The 21,693-nt window shown below is 44.5% G+C and overlaps 1 protein-coding gene across 1 annotated transcript in view; it reads left to right on the forward strand.

The window, feature by feature from the left end:
* Positions 1-9,759, forward strand: part of KCTD2 (potassium channel tetramerization domain containing 2) — a 14,550-nt gene extending 4,791 nt beyond the window's left edge. Inside the window, exons 3-6 of the mRNA XM_060252766.1 lie at positions 862-953; positions 2,098-2,193; positions 8,294-8,419; positions 9,270-9,759. Coding sequence (XP_060108749.1) covers positions 862-953; positions 2,098-2,193; positions 8,294-8,419; positions 9,270-9,299 — 344 coding nt within the window. The 3' untranslated portion in view covers positions 9,300-9,759. The remainder of the gene's footprint in view (positions 1-861; positions 954-2,097; positions 2,194-8,293; positions 8,420-9,269) is intronic.
* The last annotated feature ends 11,934 nt before the right edge of the window (positions 9,760-21,693 follow it).

The following is a 21,693-nucleotide window of genomic DNA, read 5'->3' on the forward strand; positions in this document are numbered from 1 at the left end:
TGTATTTCTGCGGTAAATTTTGATCCAGTCCAGGTATTCTATCAACAAAAGTTGGTGGTATTTTAATATTAGATTTTGTTTGCTATTAGAGGAAGGTCTGCAAAGGCAAACTCCTGTTAAAATCTTCTGACACAGGGATACTTTCCTGCTAGAATCCCAGATTATTGTTCTGGTTTTCTGTAGCGAGAGAAGTAATATGCACTCAAAGCTTCTCATTGGTGAACAGAAATGTCTTCAGGTGTTTCTAGCAGGGCTGGTGTCAGCATACCCTAAGGTGGGCCATCTACCAGGGCCCAAAGCCGTTGACCCTTTTACCCACGTCATCCTTCTGCCACTCACCCACTCATCCTTCCGCTTCCGCTCACAAGCATTCCTCTAGTGCCAGCTATGCTTCTGGCTGAATGTGCTGCCCAGCTCCTCCAGCAAAGGGCATGCAGGTGGTACATAGCGGTGGCAGCACTTCTGGTGGCCATGAAAGTGGCCCTCCCACCTGCATGCACATCCACACACTAGAAGGAAGATGATGATTCAAGTGGGGAAGCACAGGCCATGGGAGCATGCAGATGAGTGGGCAGGAAGGGAAGCACTGGAGGAGAGGGATCCGGTGGGCACTCTCTGGCTAGAGCCTCTCAGAATCTGGAACTGGCCCTGGTGTCTAATAGTACTTTTGTGTTCTTCTGTGCCGTTATTTTTCCTAACAAAATGAGATTTCAGAAGCTGTGTTGATCTGCAGACTTAATTACTGATTTTAAAAGAAATTTGAATATAGGGACACATCAGCGTATGAGAGACTATAGAGGATCATTTGCTCCTTCTGAAGATTAGATTAATTCTTAACTCTGTTTTTATTCTCACTCTTAGGTGTGCTGGAGGAAGCTGAATTTTACAACATTGCATCTCTAGTACGGCTTGTAAAGGAGCGAATACGAGACAATGAAAGCAGAACTTCTCAAGTAAGGCATGTTAAAAGGCAATAGAAGGGGAAAGTTTGTGGTTTGAAAGCATTTGTCTTGGGCTGGAATAACTCTACGTTGGGTTGCATTGTAAAACCTCTGTGAAAGGAAAGATTATTTCTCTCCGGATGTTCCAGCAGCCACTGCTTTTGCCACCTCTTGGAAAGGGCAAATGAGAAGAGAGAATACCAGTGCTAGGAGACAACCTTGGGGGAAGGCCTTGGCCTCTATGCCTTATTTTTTGGCCCTCCAGGGTAACTGGTTGACTGCTTTGTGAAAGAGGTTGCTGGTTTAGATAGACCAGTGGTCTGATCCAGCAAATCTCTTATGTTCTTAAGGGGGAGAGAGAGCATTTTCTGCAGGTTGCCTTCCACCAAAACCTCTGCAGCTCATAAAGATTCCTGTATGGCAAAATGTAAGGGCTTCTGGGAGAGATACTTGCTAGGTTGGGGAAGAGAGCTTACTGCTGGGAAGCAGGTGGATTTTTGGAATACTGCTCAGAATTCAGATTTTTAAAAATGATACAGGGTCCAAAATCTCCATCTCTACTATGTTAGAAGAATGGAATCATACTACAGGAATAAATTGTGTACATTTGTGTACATTTACTTTTGATGCTTTCTGATAATATGTTGGGAATTTAGGGCATATTTTCTTTCAAGAGGAAGGAAGAGAGAGATTGGAATACTGATGGCAATAGGCACTTAGCCATGTTCCACCAAGAGAAATTCAGATGTGCATGAATTCCAAATAAAGCTTATGCTCAGCTGTGTTATTAAAGTGAACCTAAGCACAGTGCTCTCTCTGGGCTGATGCTCAGAAGGAAAAAGTGGGATATGTGCGGAGTTCAGAAATTCCATATGTCTGGCTAGCAGAGGCTGTACTCAGCTGGGTATGCTGGAGAGAATGGTGGCCTGATTCTCCACCTTTCCCAGTGGCACAGTTGTGCTTTTAACCCTTTGTGGTCGTCACCAGCGACACCTTTGTTGTGCCAAATATACACTAGCTTTGGTACATTATGTTGCTGTTTATTTTTCTCGATGCAAAATCAAAGCTACATTTCCTTTAAAAGCAACCCTTTAGCATATAGCAAAGCTGCAAGGTTTTTCACTTGTGGGTTGTCTTTATTCCTTTTGCGTTTCAGGGTCCCGTCAAGCACGTGTACAGAGTTTTGCAGTGTCAAGAGGAAGAGCTCACCCAAATGGTGTCTACTATGTCTGATGGCTGGAAATTTGAACAGGTATCCAGTGCTAATGAATATTTCCGTACCAAGAAGAAAGGGGCCATTTGTGTGGGATTGCCCCCAATTTACTGGGCTTATATCATGGCTTTCCTCTGTTGCAAAGCCAGAGGTGCTTGGGCCCAGCACAACATACTTGCAGGCTAGAGGCTGCAAACCAGAGAGAGCTGGCAGGTCAGCGACTTCCCCAGGACCTGTGCTCGGGTGGTAGCAGCCACAGTAGAAGAAGAAGATATTGGATTTATATCCCGCCCTCCACTCCGAAGAGTCTCAGAGTGGCTCACAATCTCCTTTCCCTTCCTCCCCCACAACAGACACCCTGTGAGGTAGATGAAGATATTGGATTTATATCCCGCCCTCCACTCCGAAGAGTCTCAGAGCGGCTCACAATCTCCTTTACCTTCCTCCCCCACAACAGACACCCTGTGAGGTAGATGAAGATATTGGATTTATATCCCACCCTCCACTCCGAAGAGTCTCAGAGCGGCTCACAATCTCCTTTCCCTTCCTCCCCCACAACAGACACCCTGTGAGGTAGATGAAGATATTGGATTTATATCCCGTCCTCCACTCCGAAGAGTCCCAGAGCGGCTCACAGTCTCCTTTCCCTTCCTCCCCCACAACAGACACCCTGTGAGGTAGAAGAAGATATTGGATTTATATCCCGCCCTCCACTCTGAAGAGTCTCAGAGTGGCTCACAATCTCCTTTCCCTCCCCCCCCCCACAACAGACACCCTGTGAGGTAGATGAAGATATTGGATTTATATTCCGCCCTCCACTCCGAAGAGTCTCAGAGCGGCTCACAATCTCCTTTCCCTTCCTCCCCCACAACAGACACCCTGTGAGGTAGATGAAGATATTGGATTTATATCCCGCCCTCCACTCCGAAGAGTCTCAGAGCGGCTCACAATCTCCTTTCCCTTCCTCCCCCACAACAGACACCCTGTGAGGTAGATGCAGATATTGGATTTATATCCCGCCCTCCACTCCGAAGAGTCTCAGAGCGGCTCACAATCTCCTTTACTTTCCTCCCCCACAACAGACACCCTGTGAGGTGGGTGGGGCTGGAGAGGGCTCTCACAGCAGCTGCCCTTTCAAGGACAACTCCTGCCAGAGCTATGGCTGACCCGAGGCCATTCCAGCAGGTGCAAGTGGAGGAGTGGGGGAATCAAACCCGGTTCTCCCAGATAAGTGTCCGCACACTTAACCACTACACCAAACTACACCAAACTGGCACCAGGAGGTTGCCTATTCTACAGCAGCCCACCCCTAGTCAGCTTTGGCAGGGGTGGGGGTGGAGGCATGACTGGCAATAGTGGTTGGCTCTAGACAGCCCTGCGGTCTGACTTTTCATGAGCCTCTGCTGCCTGGCCCTGCCACAGAATAGTTATTTATGTTTAACAAGAGCAGAGAAGGATGAGAGCAGTCTAGTAAAACATGAAGATATAGCTTTTCATTTCAACCCTTTTAAAATATAGGGTATATTACAAGAATAATACTGTACCTAATCTAGTGCAAGGGGAGGTCTGGTTTCTCAAGCTACAGCAGTTGCTGTAAGAGCAGCCTGATTCCAGACTCGACTTCCTGCTCCTTCACCTCCCCCCCATCGGCTAATTACTGCTGTCAGGTCTGGCAGCGCACACTGTCTGTTTCGTGATGGTGATTTTACATTCGACAGCGGGCATGCAGCTTGCTGAGGATCTCTAGAGGGAGCACAGTATCCTCACTATGGGAGGGTTTTGCAGAATCCGTTTTAGCTAATACACTGCCCCCACTCAGCCTTCTTGAGTCTGCCTGCCTCCTATAGGAAAAAAAAAAGGAGGCATTACCATCTGCTATCTTATTTGGTAGATTTAACAGGATTGAGTACTCTAATAGACATTGTCTTTGTAATCCCAAGTGTATTGAAACTATTTCCCATGTATTATCGAACTGTCCCTTTTATGATGATATTCGTTGTATATACCTGAAAGATATTTTAGCAGATATGTCGGGCTGTGCTGATTCAGGCAAAGTCCACAAACTTTTAAATGACACTTGTTCTGAGGTAACTTTAACGGTTGCTAGATTTCTTCAACAGGCCATGGAAATACGACAGAGAATGGTTCTGGAATGACCACATTTTATTTGTTTTAATTATTTAATTTGGCTAAACTCGACTCATATATATTTTACTTATTTTATGTATATTAGCTCCCTACGTACTCTATTATCTAGGATTTTATACTATTCATATTGCTGTTTTACTGCTAAATCTGTTTTATGCCAATAAAGGCTTGCTGTTGTTGCTTGAGTCTGGCTGAAAAGGCTGAACAGGGGCTGCAGGCAAGCTGTGCCTACGCAGTGTGCTCTCGGAGGAGCTCTGAGACTGGGTAGTCTTGGAGTGCCTTCAGTAGCACACTACGCAGGCACAGCTCATCCAGCCCCATCCTGTCACGCCAGGCCTAATGCACATACAAGTGTGCATCTCCCATCAATGTACCCAATCTAAATGACAGTTACAGGTAGACCTGTAACATTCCCTAATATAGAGCTAGCATGGTACAGTGACCTGTGTCCAAATAGGATCCTGGGAACATATATGAACATGTGAAGCTGCCTTCTACTGAATCAGACCCTTGGTCCATCAAAGTCAGTATTGTCTTCTCAGACTGGCAGCGGCTCTCCAGGGTCTCCAGCTGAGGTTTTCCACACCTATTTGCCTGGACCCTTTTTTGAAGATGCCAGGGATTGAACCTGGGACCTTCTGCTTCCCAAGCAGATGCTCTACCACTGAGCCACCGTCCCTCCATCTCCATCACCTACTGCCTGGACCCTTTTTAGTTGGAGATGCCAAGATTGAATCTGGGACCTTCTGCTTCCCAAGCAGATGCTCTACCACTGAGCCACCGTCCCTCCATCTCCATCACCTACTGCCTGGACCCTTTTTAGTTGGAGATGCCAAGATTGAACCTGGGACCTTCTGCTTCCCAAGCAGATGCTCTACCACTGAGCCACCGTCCCTCCCCTGACCAGCAGCAACTCTCCAGGGTCTCAAGCTGAGGTTTTTCACACCTATTTGCCTGGACCCTTTTTTGGAGATGCTGAGATTGAATCTGGGACCTTCTGCTTCCCAAGCAGATGCTCTACCACTGAGCCACCGTCCCTCCCCATGAACATATGAAGCTGCCTTATACTGAATCAGACCCTTGGTCCATCAAAGTCAGTATTGTCTTCTCAGACTGGCAGAGGCTCTCCAGGGTCTCAAGCTGAGGTTTTGCACACCTAATTGCCTGGACCCTTTTTTGGAGATGCCAGGGATTGAACCTGGGACCTTCTGCTTCCCAAGCAGATGCTCTACCACTGAGCCACCATCCCTCCCCTGACCAGCAGTGGCTCTCCAGGGTCTCAAGCTGAGGTTTTTCACACCTATTTGCCTGGATCCTTTTTTGGAGATGCCAGGGATTGAACCTGGGACCTTCTGCTTCCCAAGCAGATGCTCTACCACTGAGCCACTGAGCCACCGTCCCTCCCCTAAAAGGTCTAGTTTCAAATTCCATAAAAGTTTGCTGGATAGCTTTGGCCCAGTCACATGCTCTCACAGGAGAAGAGAGCAAGTTAAGCTGCTTTGGATCTGTACTGGGGGAGAAAGAGTATATACATGAAGTAATGTAAAGGTACATAAATAATATTCATCTGTTTGTCACAGCAGCATGGCAGAAAAGCCTATCTAGTCCAGTTTCCTGTTTCCCACAATGGCTACCTAGAACAGGGGTGTCGAGCTCATTTGTTACAAGGGACAGATCTGACATAAATGGGACTTTGTGGGGCCAGGCCATGAGTATCATAAAATATAATGCCAGGTAGTAGAGCTATAAACTTTATAAAGGATACAGAGAAACACATTTATTTTTTACTTAAAATGCAAGCATGCTTAAAACTCTTGTGATGTTTCGTTTGAAATGGAAAGGTGGGGGAATAGCGGAACTGGCAAGGCAGTTTTAAAAATAAAACATTAAAAAACCTCACAAGGATCGCAGCAGAAACTAAAAATGTAAACTAAAAATATAGAATGCTCTGGGCTTAGGAAAACATGAAATGGCTGGACATTGCAAACCTTTTTCCCTGCCCCCAGGCCTACTCAGATTGGCAGTGGCTCTTCAGTGTAGTATCCTCTTTTGGCTGTGAGTTCCCAGATTAGAGTATTTAGCAGAAATATGCTGGCTCAAAGCAGTCAACCCTTTATTTGCAAGGTCACACAACTTCAGCAAGGAACAGCTTCAAACTGACCATATATACCCTGAAAAGCGAAACTGAGCTCCACTCCATTAAAATACATTTCAGCACAGAGAATGCTGCAAGGAAAACAAGGAATGGGTTTTCTGCTAAGGTCTCTGTGCTCAGACAGACAGAGACCTTAATGGACAGCCCATTCTGCATTTGCTTTGCAAGCCAAGAATTGCTTCCTGCTTCAGCCTGCAAAGACAAGGAAGGAGGAGTTGGGAACTTTGGCAGCCTCAAAGCTTCAAAGGGTGAGGACGGGAGGGGGGAGAAAAGAGCCCTGTGGGCCTGATTAAATCCTGGGTGGGCCGGTTCTGGCCTGTGGGCTGGACATTTGACACCCCTGACCTAGATGCCTCTGAGAAGCATGAGATGGGTAATAAAGGTAATCACTCTGCCGCACCAAATTGAATTCAGTGATAACACTATTGAGAAAATGCACCCAGACAACCTGTTAGGTTCAGAGAATCACCACCTTTCTAGGACTTAAGAAACGAAAGTCTTTATGTTCCGTTAGGCTCTCTTGGAATGCAGAGGCACAGTGCTTTTTTATGACGGCATGCTGTTTGATGCTCCTCCTGTGGTACTTGATACTATACTAGATGTATTAATCTGATCTTATTTATTCATTTTCATTAATTTAATGGAATTAATTTAATTTCCATGACAGTACGCTGATGACACCCAGCTCTATCTATTGATGGGTGGCCGGGCCGCCGACACCCCTATAGATTTGGACCAGGCGTTGCAAGCCGTGGCGGACTGGATTAAGCTGAGTGGCTAAAGCTTTATCCAGCGAAGACAGAGGTCCTTTGCGTGGGTCGCGGCGAGCTGGGGGGGTAGATCTCCCTACCGGCATTTGACGGTGCATCACTGATAGCAGTGTGCACGGTCAAGGGCCTGGGGGTGCTACTGGAGTCCTCCCTGACAATGGAGGCACAGATAGCAGCCACTGCTAAATCCGCCTTCTTCCACCTCAGAAGGGCGAGGCAGTTGGCTCCCTTCCTAGAATGTAGCGACCTAGCAACAGTGATCCATGCAACCGTCACCTCGAGATTAGACTACTGTAATGCCCTCTACATGGGGCTGCCCTTGTGCCGAACTCGGAAACTGCAGCTAGTGCAGAACGCGGCGGCCAGGCTGCTAGTGGGACTGCCCCGGTGGGAACACGCGCGGCCTAGGCTGAGGGAACTGCACTGGCTGCCAATTGTATTCCGAGTCCGCTACAAGGTGCTGGTTATTACCTTTAAAGCCCTATATGGCCGAGGACCTGCCTACCTTAGGGACCGCCTCTCTCCATATGTTCCCCAGAGAGCACTGAGATCCAGCTCCCAAAGTCTTCTAAAAATCCCTGGACCAAAGGAGGCCACACTGAAAGTAACGAGGGAGCAGGCCTTCTCAATAACGGCTCCCCACTGGTGGAATCAGCTACCGGAGGAAGTGCAAGCCCTGCGGGACCTTAACCAATTCCGCAGGGCTTGCAAAACTACCCTCTTCCAATAAGCTTATAGGGAACTCTGAATGTGACATCTAGCCATCTGGATAGACATCCCACTGAATGTAGCACCTTTAATTTGCTATGGTTTTATAATTTTTATGTAACTTTTAAACTGTATTTTAACTGTATCTTTTATGAATTGTATAACTGATCATGGTATATACCATGTCCTGTTAGCCACCCTGAGCCTGCTCCAGCGGGGAGGGCGGGATATAAATAAAACTTATTATTATTATTATTAATTTATACCCCCTCCCCCCTGCAAATGGCTTGGGGCAGCTGTTCCTTATATGTACTGCTTTTAAAGCATACTTTATACGTGCTGCTTTCCTTTTCATCAGCTGATCAGTATTGGCTCTTCCTACAACTATGGAAATGAGGACCAAGCAGAATTCCTCTGTGTCGTATCCCGAGAGCTCAATAACTCTACCAACGGCATCGTCATAGAGCCTAGTGAGAAGGCAAAGGTGAGGAATCATTTTGGGAATTGACTTTTTGAGAACTGTATTCATTTTTCTTTATACCCAGAGTAAAGTCAAAGTTTTGGCTACTGTGAAATGTGTCGTTCTTGAAGTTACAGTTTTGAGTAAATTATTGTAGGACATTGCAGCCCATATCCACTACCCCAGAATTGCAGTGAACATGATAATGAGCCATAATAGAAAAAGACAAGCATCCAGAAGAATGGAGGCAGATATTTCCTAGTGCAATGATCAGTTATTTTTCCATAATATCTGGGAAAGACACGAGTACTCAGTGTGCTCTTCTAATTGTCTTCTTAAAGAAGAGACTTACCTTCCCACTTCCATTTTCTGAGAGTAATTGAAGGTTGTCGGTTTTAAACCGAATACCTGAAGCTGCATTATAGTGAATCAGACCATTGCTCTGTCAAGGTCATTATTATCTCTTCAGACTGGCAGCAGTTTCCCAGAGTCTCAGGTAGAGGACTTTGGCATTGCTTACTATCTTAGCCTTCAATTTAGCAGGAGATGCTGGGGTTTGAACCTGGGACCTTTTGCATGCCAAGCAGATGCTCTAACACTGAGCCACAGCCTCTACTGTCCTGCTTGGTGCCCCTTTCTGTAACATGGAGATGCTTCTTGCATAGAAGTATCAGCAGTGAACATGTTAGCAGCACTTGGGCGACATTTTATACTGTTGCCTTCGCTCAGTTTTATATTGGTATTTAAGAGTGAATGATGGGAAAGGATTGTGCCTTTAATTTTGCTTTCCTATTCCTTTTCTCTTATTGTAAAGCAGAGCAGCAGAACTAAATCCAAGCTAACAGTTGTTATATTGGTACTTCTGTTTTCTCAGATTCTTCAGGAGCGAGGATCGCGGATGTAAGCTGAGCATCCGACACTTTACAACTCCCAGATGTCAAAAGGGCGATCTAGCTGGGCAGAGCATTTCTCCTGCAGTCCAACCTTGCTTTTGTACAGTAATCAAAAATAACACAAAGCAAAGCTGAGCCTGTCCTGCCAATGGAGAATTAATCCTGGAAAAATCCAAAGGCTTGTCCCACTCCAGTTGCAGAAAACAAAATGGAAAGAAAAGACTCTTCCAGCCTAGTAGCCCCCTTTCTATTCTGCCCTTTTCTCCTTGGCAGTAATATCATTTCCCCCCTAATAATAGGTGGGCTTATTTCTTGTTTTATTGTGAGGGATGTCCAGGCATCTTTAGTTTGGAGTTAATGATGAGGAGCATTGGTTGAACAGTGTCATTTCTTATACCTAAGTTTGGAAATTTGTCCAAGTTAGATTCACCCAGATGCAATGAAAATGAATTTGAGGGTGTCTAATTGGGGGGGGGGGGATCCTTTCCTTAGTGTTTGTTGTTGTTGGGGGGTGGGTGGGTGGGTTTGAACCTTTTTTCACTTTCTTTATATGTGTTACTGACTCAAATACTCATTAGGACATCTAAAGGGCTGGCGGGGTGTTATATCTACCAAGGGACCTTGACTGGAGATTTTTCTTCTGATAACACTAAAATAGGAGCTTCAGGCATTTCTTAACGATGTAGTTTGGTCTTCACTCATCTTTACAAATGCACAGTCACCCATCCCAATCTTAAGATTCAGTTGTACTGTCTTTTATTCTCTCGGTTTCCCCAGAATAGCGACATTGGAGAGTATGTCCCATTTGTCCTGCCCGTCAGACCCTGGAATATAGTCCCTGGCTTTAATTTAAAACTACTCTTTTATCTGGCAGATTTGTTCCTGCCAAGTTCAGCTTTGCCTTGTCTTGTTTCCCAACAGCATGAAGCGACCGCCTTGAGCTCTTGCTGTCCTGCATAAAAGCAAATTTTCTTTTATACTATAGTTAATTTGGTAGGCTTTAACAGTTCTTACCCAATACACTTAGGGGATGAAAGGTCCCGTATTTACACGTGGTGATTCCGCACTTGCAGTTTCCCCACATCCTTTGTTACGTCACATGACCCAAAATAACTGAGGGGCATTACACAGGTTTGGGGAGGGGAGGGGAGGGGGGGGAGCCGAAAGTTGCCAAACTGTTGTGATGTTTAATGTCCAGTGGTGTGTTAACTTTCTGTAAACTTTTTATTTTCTCTTTGGAATGCCTTGAATGGACGTGAAAAAATGTTGTGCCTCTCTTGAATTCTAATCTTAGCCAAATGGGACTCGCTGATCTTGTCAGTGACTTTGTGCCATCCCTGATCGGTGAAACGTCCCCTTCTAATTGTTGGTAAATCAGATCCCTTAAGCGTTTGCTGCATGATACCTCCCTTTCACATCCTGGCTTTGTTCCTTGCTAGTAATCTTGGCTTCTGGGCCTTTGAGTTGAGCCCCAAACGTATTAAACCAAAGTTTCATATAAAAGGAGTGCTTTGATCTCTCCCCAGGCAATAATGGGGAGATCATATTAGCCTATGATCAGAAGATTCCTTATTCCAATTGGAGTGCTTGGAATTTCCCACCAAGGAATTGCAGGCGCTGTGTCTTTTCAATGTTTTATGGTGTAGGGTCATGAGGCTTCCCATTCTATTTCTTCCTTAGTGGGTGAGGAGGGGAGGGCAGGGAGAGGAGGCTGCTGAGGGCATAGAAGGGCTTCCTCATGGATGCAGCCCAGGAGTTCAGGTTTGGCACCCAATTCTCCCTGTCCCACGTCCTCCATTGGCCGTTAGTTTTTCTGTTCCTATATCAGTGAGCTTCCCCACAGCTTCTGTCAGTATACCTCCATTAAAATGTTGGAGGGTTCAGAGTTTTAACAATCACTGATTTGGTCTCTGTAACAATAGACTGTGCCAAAGGTCTTAAGACTAATTGCATCAGTGATAGGCTGCTGAAACTCATCTGGCTCCATACCGTGTTGAACGAAACCCGACTTTCCTCTCCTTCCCTGACCTTCCTGTTTATGACGTGTTGGTGTTGGCTCAATTAGACTGTATGTCTTGGCTGGATCTAACAACACTGTGATGTGTATATAAATCTGAGTATCTTGTACCTTCAGCCGTTGTCAGTGTATGTTCACAGCTGAGAAATAACCAGATGTGTGTATGCTGTTAAACTGTTTAAGAACCACCGATGTATAACATTCATGTTGCATCCTCATCCACTCTCCTTTTCCCCCAGGGTGGGAGGGGTGGAGAGTGGCGAGGTAGTATTAATGGAAAGAGGGAACAGGCTGATGATGCCAAGAGTAGCTGCCGTTTCCAACATGGCCTAACCCAACTCATTCCCCACCCTGCTAGGGTATATAACCGCGTTAAGTGTGCTTGGAAGGCGATCTTACTGCGTAGCTTTAGTTGATCGAAACAAATACCTCATTGCTTTATTTTGTTTTGTGGCCACCAAAAAAACGCCATTCACGGAGAAGTCCCGTTAAACGAGTGCTTGATGTCAGGATAGCAGTCTGAATGAAAGGAATCTCATTCTTTTGCCTATGCCACCATGCCATTGGGAACAGATCTAGGAGGAAAAATTATAATGTTAAGCAATGAGCCATATCTGTCCTGACACGGCAAGACTGAAGATTGTTTCCTTGTACTAAGGTTGGAGCTGACCTTCTTTGCGACAGTCATGTAGTCCCGTGTGTTTCTACCTGATAAATGGGGCAGACCTATCCTATCTCCTACACTCTATTGCTGACAACTAGTGAGAGATTTATAGTGGATTTAGTTTTTCACTGGAGTATGGTTGCCTTCTCTTCACCCTCCCTTAAACACTTTCAATTAAAGTAATCAATCTAGTTGGAAGCCTCCCTGGAATGGCAGGCCATTGGAGACAGAAACAGTATTAGGGATTAGAAAAGCTGTTGGCTTTCCCAGTATAAGGGCTTGAAATCCAGCTATGGCGGGACACTGTTCCAGGTCATCCACTTGTGATATTCTCCTCTTTCCCTGCCCCAGCAGGTCACTCTTGGGCCCTGTTAGTCTGAACTGGCTTCCATTTTCTGTACTAGTTGCACCTCGGCCTTTTATAGCAACAGGGCTTTTCCTTCCATTTGCCTTTATAGTCATCAAAATATTCTCTCCTAAGCTGTAAAGCTGAAAAATAATTAGAAGTCCTGTTTCTCCTGCGGAAGGCAGTCAAATTGGGGGAGAGGAGCAAGTGGTAGGGTAGATGTGAATCTGGGTAATTTTGCATCTCTTGGAAAGGTTTTCTTGAAACCATTTAGCTAGCCCCTGGGGATCAGTAGCAGGTCCAGTTTCCCAGTGGTCAGTTGTTCCGTTATAGCAAGGTTGGAGCTAACCTCTTATAAAAAGTGTCTTTGTTTCTGCACATTTTTAATCAGTTTTTCTCAGGGGTGACTGAGTGGTCCGAGGAGAGAAGGTTACCCACGATGGGGCTGGGGGTTGCTCCTCAGACCTCCATAGCTGGGCCGTGGGCTCCTCGCCCTCAGGTTTTGCCTGCAGACCTAGAGGTTTTGTACAGTTTGTCACATGTCAGTACCCTTTGCTACTGTTTCTCTTTGTTTATTAAATGTGTTTGAATAATAATGGAGATGCTGTGATTTTTTTTTTCCAATAAAGATTCTGACATGACTTGGGAGTGCGATCTGTTTTCTTGTGCCTGTTTCTATTGCCTGTATAAAGAGGTCTTTAATGCGCGTTCCACATGTAGTTTCTCCATAGCATCAGGGATGGTATCAGGTGCTTCCTCATCTATCCTTCCTCAGAGTTGACTGAGATACTAAAAGAGGTAAAATAGTAGGTTTTAGTCGCCAAACTTTGGTTGGTGAAAAGTTTTACCAGACTCTTAAACAGAACAAAAAAGAATTCCTCAAATGGATAAGCAGTAGCAAAATAGAAGCAGCATATATCTATTTGCAAAGCTAACTTGCACAGGCCAGAAACTAAGAGGGAAAGTTAATATACTGTCATTAGTGTTATCTTCTGTGCCTTGGGGTAATGCTACTTCTAATGCACACTTTTTATAAGGTTTCAATTGTCGATCCTGTTCAGAGAACATACACGTATTTGCATTTGAGGTCTTTGAAAAGCAAAGGTTTACCAGGAAATGTTTTGACACCTTGGAAGTGGGAGGGGCAGTCTTTAATTCTCTGAACATTCTGCAATTTTAAACATTTATAATGGCAGAGGAATCCCAGCTCCAAGCCTCAGGGAATGCATTCAGAAGTCTTGATGAATTCTAGTCCAGCTATTTCATGCTGTAGTCCCCCAAGATTTTAAGGAGGCCCATCGGATTCTTCAAGCACTTTAGGTATTAATTGACTTAGCAAAATCTGGGACATCACACTTACTCCCTGTTGTGTTTGGTCTCTGCCTTTCTTGGTTATATTTTAATTTTACATCGTTATATCTCTCACTCTATTTCCTATATTAATGGGCCTTTAATTCTACTGTTTACACCTCTTTTATCATTATGACCAGACGCATGAAGCTGATATTTTAAAAAAATGGCTAAAATATTCAGACATTAAAACTTATAACCCTGTTCCCTATATTAAAAAAAATACTCTCCGGAACATTTCTGCAGAACACTGAATGTGTGGAGCCCTTCCTGGTCTTATCATACAGGCCATTCAAGCCACATAAGTTGTCGGAAATGCCTGCCTCCTTTAGCCAAAAGTATTACAGAGTGGAGTTTAATGGATTTATCTGTGCAATGACGTCACAACCAGAGCGCTTCACCTCTCTTGTATTTGAACTGTGATGTCACCTAAGAAAGCTTAGAACCTCCCTGAAAGTCTTTGAAAGAGGGATTCCTCATGGGTATGTGCTCTTTGGACGTGAGGCACACAGCTAGTCCCTGGAATGAGAGCGAGCGAGACGCGAGTGGAGCAGTTTTCTGGGAATGTTCACTAGTTGCTAATTGCCAGAGTGCTACAGTGCACTGTGTGTGACAGCGTATCTCTGCTGACAAAGTGAATGGAAATAATTTGTACTGATTAATAGTCACCAAATTATAATGCATATGTGCACAAAAGTTAAGGTTTGAAGGAATATAACCTAATCTTAGTCCCCTGTGCTGACATGACCAATTAAGCAGTTTTCCTATGTGTGTTAGTACTTCAAGGCCCCAGGTCCCAATGAAGTTATTCCAGATTTATTAAAGTCCCTCCCTGAATGATGGGCCCCTCCTTTGGCTGTCTTGTTCACTATGATAAATAACACCGGGGAAATGTCAAAGTCATGGGCCAATGCCACCATCATTCCTATTTTTTAAAGGGGCTATCTTCCTTTACCCGTTAACTGCAGACAAATTAGTCTCTTATCAGTAGTCAGTAAGTAGGGTTGCCAAGTCCAATTCAAGAAATAACTGGGGACTTTGGGGGTGGAGCCAGGAGACATTAGGGGTGGAGCCAAGATCAAGGCTGTGACAAGCATAATTGAACTCCAAAGGGAGTTCTGGCCATCACATTTAAAGGGACGGCACACCTCTTCAATTCCTTCCTTCCATAGGAAATAATGAAGGATAGGGGCACCTTCTTTTGGGGCTCATAGAATTGGACCCCCTGGTCCAATCTTTTTGAAACTTGGAGGGTATTTTGGGGAGAGGCACTAGATGCTACACTAAAAATTTGGTGCATCTACCCCAAAAAACAACCCCCCCCCGAGCCCCAGATACCCATGGATCAATTCTCCACGATATTCTATGGGAATAAATTGCCATAGGGAATAATAGAGTTCCCAGCAGACATTTTCCTCCCCTCCCCCTGCTTTCTGATGACCCTGAAGCGGGGGGAGGGTCTCCAAACCGATTGGCAACCCTATAACCAAGAATGAATATAAACAAGCAACCAGTGCTTGTAGATAAATAGTTAGGAAAGCTAAAGCTCAGTATGAGCATAGGCTAGTGAGAGATACTAATAACAAGAAAAAAGGGTTCTTTTCTTATATGCAAAGGAAGAAACAGAGCAAGGACATGAAAGGCCCCTTGCAAGGACAGAAAAGTGAAATTGTAACAGGTGATGAAAAAGAGCAGAACTGCTCAATTCCTACTTTTCCTCAGTCTTCTCTTGTGAGGGAAACGGTGCTCAATATGCAAGAACAGAACATAAGATGAGGGAAGTTGCAGCCTAGGATCAGCATAGGGGTAGTACATTAACACCTCATTCCTTTAAAGAAACTAATTCCTCAGGGCCAGATGAACCCATAAAAGGGTACTAAAAGAACTTGAGGATGTGATTTCTGAGCCTCTGGCCATTTTTGAGAATTCTTGGAGGACAGGTGAGGTGCCAGAAGACGAGGTGGGCAAAGGTTGTCCCCGTCTTCAAGAAGGGGGAAATGGAGGATCCAGGTAATTACTGACCCATCAACTTGACGTCTATACCTGGAAATGTTTTAGAACAAATAGTCAATCCTGGAGCATTTAGAAAGAGCTGTGATTATTAAGAGCCAGCATGGGTTTCTCAAGAACAAATTATATCAGACTAAACATCTATTTATTTATTTATTTAGAAAGTTACTACCTTGCTGGATCAGGGGAATGCTGTAGAAATCATTTATTTTTATTTCAGTAAGGCCTTTGATAAGGTTCCACATACTATCCTTGTTGACAAGTTTAAAATATGATTTGGATCCTGTTACTGTTAAGTGGATCTGTAACTGGTTGACAGATCGCACCCAAAGCGTGCTTGTGAATGGTTCCTCATCCTCTTGGAGAGGAGTGAAAAGTGGAGTGCCTTGAAGATCTGTCCTGGGACCTGTTCTGCTTAATATCTTTATAAATGAATTGGATGAAGGAATAGAGGGAATGCTTATTAAATTTGTAGATGATACTGAATTGGGAGGGGTCACAAATACAGTAGAAGTCAGAGACGGGGATACAGGATGAGCTCGACAGGCTGGAAAACTGGGTTAAAACAAACAAAATGAATTTCAACAGAAATAAAGGTAAAGTTCTGCATTTAGGTATGAAAGCTCAAATGCATAATTATAGGAGGGGGAGACTTGTCTTGGCAGCAATAGTTTGTGTGAAAAGGGTCCAGGGGTCTTAGTAGACCGTATACTGAACATGAGACAGCAGTGTGATGCAAAAGCTAAAAAGGCAAACGCGATTTTGTGCTGTATCAACAGAAGTCTAGTGTCTAGATCAAGCAAAGTGTGGTATCACTTTACTCTGCTCTGGTTAGACCTCACCTAGAGTGTTGCGTTCAGTTTTGAGCACCACAATTTAAGAAGGATATAGACAAGGTGAACATGTCCAGAGCAAAGTTCCTTCTAAGCTGCAGAGTCTTGTGAGCAAAAATTCTACTTTGTGAGCTACTGGCATTAAAGTTGTGAGCTACTGTCATTAAAGATTTGAGCTACTGCATAAATTATTGCGCTCTGGGGCTATTTTTTTCCTGAGCTAAGACAAAAATGTGTGAGCTGGAGGCTAAAAATCTGTGAGCTAGCTCAGGCTAACTCAGCTTAGAGGGAACACTGAGGGGGGCAACGAAAATGGCAAGGAGTCTGGAGATTGTCGTATGAGGAAAGGTTGAAGGAGCTGGGTATGTTTAGCCTGGAGAGAAGACAACTGAAAGGTGATAGGATCACCATCTTCAAGTACTTGAAAGGCTGTCATATAGAGGATGATGCAGAGTTGTTTCCTGTTGCCGCAGAGGGTCGGTCCAGAACCAGCAGGTTGAAATTAAATCAAAAGAGTTTCCGACTCAACATTTGGAAGAACTTCCTGACAGTCAGAGTGGTTCCTCGGTGAAACAGGCTTCCTTGGGAGGTGGTGGGCTTTTCTTCCTTGGAGGTTTTTAAGCAGAGGCTAGATGGCCATCTGACTGCAATGCTGGTTCTATGAACTTAGGCAGATCATGAGAAGGAGGGCAGGAAGGAGGTGTGAGGGAGGAGGTATTTGTGAAGTCCCTGCATTGTGTAGTGGGTTGGACTAGATGACCCTGGAGGTACCTTCCAACTCTACGATTCTATGAGTTTAGACATCACTAAACTGTTCAAATATACATCTCAATATTCTGGCACACGGGAGAGATAACTCTGCTACTTGTTCAGCTCTTCTCCAGTATGCTCCAATATATCTATATCCAATGGTTCAAAGCCCTATTGACATTGGGACATTCATAACACTCAGAGGGAGAGGAATTAACCAAAGGGGTTATAACAGAAATAGTAGGAACAGGTTTAAGAAAATGGTCTGAAGCAGAAACACTGTGCCCTGAACAGTTAGATGGAGCACTGCCTGAGGGTCCAGGGAGATGTGGAATTAGTTGTTTCATGTGGATGCTTTTGAGCAGCAGAAAACATAATTACTTAAATACTAGATACACTATAAAACAAACAATCTCCTGATTGCAACCTGACTTCTTAAAATAAAATCACAGTCTTTGTGAGAAATGAATAATGCACCTCACAGCACTAACAGCCCCCTCAACTAACATGGCTGTACAGTCCATTACAATCTACCAAAGGAATCAGAAGGCATATATTCACTGAATGCTTTCTGATCTCTCCCTTCTGAGAGGAGTCCTGTGGGAATGACCAGAGCTGACTTCCATGCAAGGCTCTGCTGAGCTGATGTAGCTTACAGTTTAGAAGTTTGGATCAGTCTGGGAAACAGCGACTAGCATCACTTTCCCACACGTAAAGGTGACTCCAGGTGACACAACTCAAAACAAAACTAGGTAAGACAGCTGGAAGACTCACAGAGTCTTTTGCTTACAAGTGTCAGTTGTAGTAGATTCTGTCAGCAATTTGCCTACAAGTGTCAGTTGTGGTACTAGGCTTTGCCACCCTGGTGGGTAAGTGAGAATTTTAAGATCTCCATCTCGGGGGGGGGGGGGGGTTGTGTATAACCAGGGCTTTTTTTTAGCAGGAACATAGTTCCGGCTGGCTTGGCATCAGGGGGTGTGGCCCAAAATGCAAATGAGTCCTTGCTGGGCTTTTTCTACAAAAAGCCCTGCGTAAAACAATGGTGATGTCAGGGGATGTGGCCTAATATGCAAATGAGTTCCTGCTGGGCTTTTCCTAGAAAGAAAACCCTGTGTAAACCCAAGGGTTCTTTCTCATAGTTGACGAGAATTATGAATGGCTGTGTGTATTCTGATATCATCCTGCATAATTATGATGGAACCCAGCCCTGGGCCTGCTTGCAGGAAGCGCAGAATATAAATTTAATAAAATAAAATAATAAAAAAAATTGTGGGTTTAACTTCATAGAGAACGATGCCAATTTACTCAGTTTTACTAGTTTATACAGTTTTAGCTTCCTTGTTGTGGAATTTGGATTGTCAGCATCATATATCCATGTCCTTAGGTGGAAGAAGAAGAAGAAGATATTGGATTTATATCCCGCCCTCCACTCCGAAGAGTCTCAGAGCGGCTCACAATCTCCTTTACCTTCCTCCCCCACAACAAACACCCTGTGAGGTGGGTGGGGCTGGAGAGGGCTCTCACAGCAGCTGCCCTTTCAAGGACAACTTCTGCCAGAGCTATGGCTGACCCAAGGCCATTCCAGCAGGTGCAAGTGGAGGAGTGGGGAATCAAACCCGGTTCTCCCAGATAAGAGTCCACACACTTAACCACTACACCAAACTGGAGAGAACCCTAAAATATTCTTAACATTCCCCAGTGCCTGGTATATATCCAGGAATATGGTAAACCCTGGGAAAAAAGCATGATTTGACCTGACAGGCCTCTAGGTTTTCAAAGCTCAGTTCTCTGTGCACATCTCAAAAAAAGAGGGGGTCTCTATTTACCACTAAAAAGGCTATCCTGGGGGTCATCAGACCTCCATGAATGAAAACTCATGCGAAATAGAAGCTGTAGTAACGAGGAGCATTCGGCGAGTCTGATTGAGAAAGTTGGCTGGACCCAACTGCTTGCCTATATAACTTGCTACTGTTGGATTCATTCTGCAAACTCATTCCTTCCTTTTATTTGAGTGCTTTCTTCGAACAAATTTGCCTCCTCTTCATTTTGATGTGCAGTGCTTATATGTTGCAATGTAGGGGGCTGGCATCGGTTGGGGCAGGTGAGACTAAAGTCTCAACTTGAAAACACATCCCTCAAGCCTGCCAGTGAAATCTGATGCTCCGTCGTGTGAAAGTTCTGTCTTTTAAATCTATCAACACAATAGCTCACCATGGAGATTTCAGTTTTGTAGGAACTGTATTCTACACATGGAATACCCTTTATTCCTGTCATTCTGAATATTTACAGAGGGAACGCATCAGAAGGCATAACATGCAAAATTTCACTTGGAGAGGCCCACATTAGTTTCTGAAACACATATATAACACTAGTGAATCCAGCAACTGAACACTGTATGCACTTGAATTCTTTCCTCTCTGCCAGACATTCCAGCTTCAGTCTTAATTTGCTTACCATTTGAGAACACAACAGCGCCTCATGGTAGATCCTGTCCTGCATTTTCTAATTTATGCTGATGCAAGCATATTTATGCAATTGAAAGGAAAGGCAAATACCATCCCCATTCTAGGGAGAGAGATTCTGCTTCACACCTATGAGGACAAGGTATTTTTTGTTCCAATTACATATTTGATTCATGCTGATCAATACATTATGCAATGTAGTCAGTGTCAAGATGTGGAACTTCAAACAGAGAGGGATCGTATTGTTGCAAAATTAATCCATTTATTTGAGAACCTACAGTCTAGTGAAGTAGCAAGTTGAGTTTGATAACGGGCAGGGCTGAGCCTTGCCTTTTTGTACATTTCAAAGAGGGGAAACAATACAGCAGTCTCACACCCTTGGAGACAGTCGGCGCTTCCCATACCTCCTTATCTTTCTCCCAGGAATCTTCCCACTGGTTACCTTGAATATGCTAACTTCAAAGGCCCAGATGGCTTTTCGGCCTAGTGTGAAATTCTTCTCCTTGCAGTTAGGAATTGCCTTGGGGAAAGATACATGTTGCTGTTCTCACGGTTAGTCAAGCAGGAAGTATAGCATAGCAAAATACAATATGGGGTTAGTCATGTCAAGCAGTTACACTCTATCAGTTACAGTACTATACCTAAGTTACACGTCTGACAGTCAGCAACCTACGTGGAATTTTGCAGCAGTAGTAATCCTAAGGACACTTTCCTGAGAGCAAGCCCCATGGGTTTGGAAGGTTTTACTGCTAAGACCCATTAGGATTGAACATATGAACATATGAAGCTGCCTTCTACTGAATCAGACCCTCGGTCCATCAAAGTCAGCATTGTCTACTCAGACTGGCAGCGGCTCTCCAGGGTCTCAAGCTGAGGTTTTTCACACCTATTTGCCTGGACCCTTTTTAGTTGGAGATGCCGGGGATTGAACCTGGGACCTTCTGCTTACCAAGCAGAAGCTCTACCACTGAGCCACTGTCCCTGCCCCTTATATGTCCTAGATTGTAACCTGCCTTATCTTGGAGTTGATTCAACACTGTATTTCAAAGATATTTCAGGATGTTGCATCACAATTGTGGTGTCACAAGTTCATTTGGATTGCCAGCATCATATATCCATGTCCATAGTTGGGGAGAACCCTTCTTAACATCTCCCAATGACTGGTAATATATGCCTGTGTGATCCCATTTCCATAGACTGCATGGCTCAGCGGTAGAACATCTGACTGGCATGCAGAAGATCCTGGGTTCCATCCCTGGCATCTCCACTTAAAAGGATAAGATTATAGGTGAAGTGAAAGTTCCTGGAGAACCACTGCCAGTCTGAGTAGAGAATACTGACCCTGATGGACCAATAAGGCAATTTCAAGCACTGATGCAATTTCAGACACGAGTGTGCCAAGAGTCTATGACTACTTCAAAGCCAAGGGCCTGTATCTTCAGGCCCAGGGTTTTCAAACCAGCGACAGACTCCCAACGGGTTCCTCGCACTGACAGATTAGCTTTACATGTCATTACAATCTTCTGACAAGCTCTTTTAAGTTAAGCTTTAAGAATTTCTGGGTGTTAAATTGCCTTTGTTGGCAGTGATTGCCAGCCGTTTGCCTCGGATGACTGCCCTGGCTGCTTCCCCGTGTCTCTAGGGCTGTATCTGTATTGCAAAACTGTTTACAGTTTATATTTTAATTACTGCGGGTGGAGTCCTCTATTGCTCGACAAAACATTTCTTCGCTTGGTATGTGTTCACGTCGAATACTAACTCTATCTTGCTGTTTTGGAAACAGGGCAGGGATTGGGGGGAGGGTCCCCTCTCTCGGACAAGATCCCTTTTCGCTGTGCTGCAGAATGGTTCTACTAACCTTTCGCACCAAGGGCTATTGCCAGATCCAGTGTGTCGTATGCATGGCTGCTCAAGACTCAAATGGAACTGGTGGGTCTTAAATTCAGAACCATACTGGGATTAACTTTGTGAAA

Source organism: Heteronotia binoei, chromosome 13 (genome assembly GCF_032191835.1).
Source record: "Heteronotia binoei isolate CCM8104 ecotype False Entrance Well chromosome 13, APGP_CSIRO_Hbin_v1, whole genome shotgun sequence".
Classification (NCBI taxonomy): Eukaryota; Metazoa; Chordata; class Lepidosauria; order Squamata; family Gekkonidae; genus Heteronotia; species Heteronotia binoei.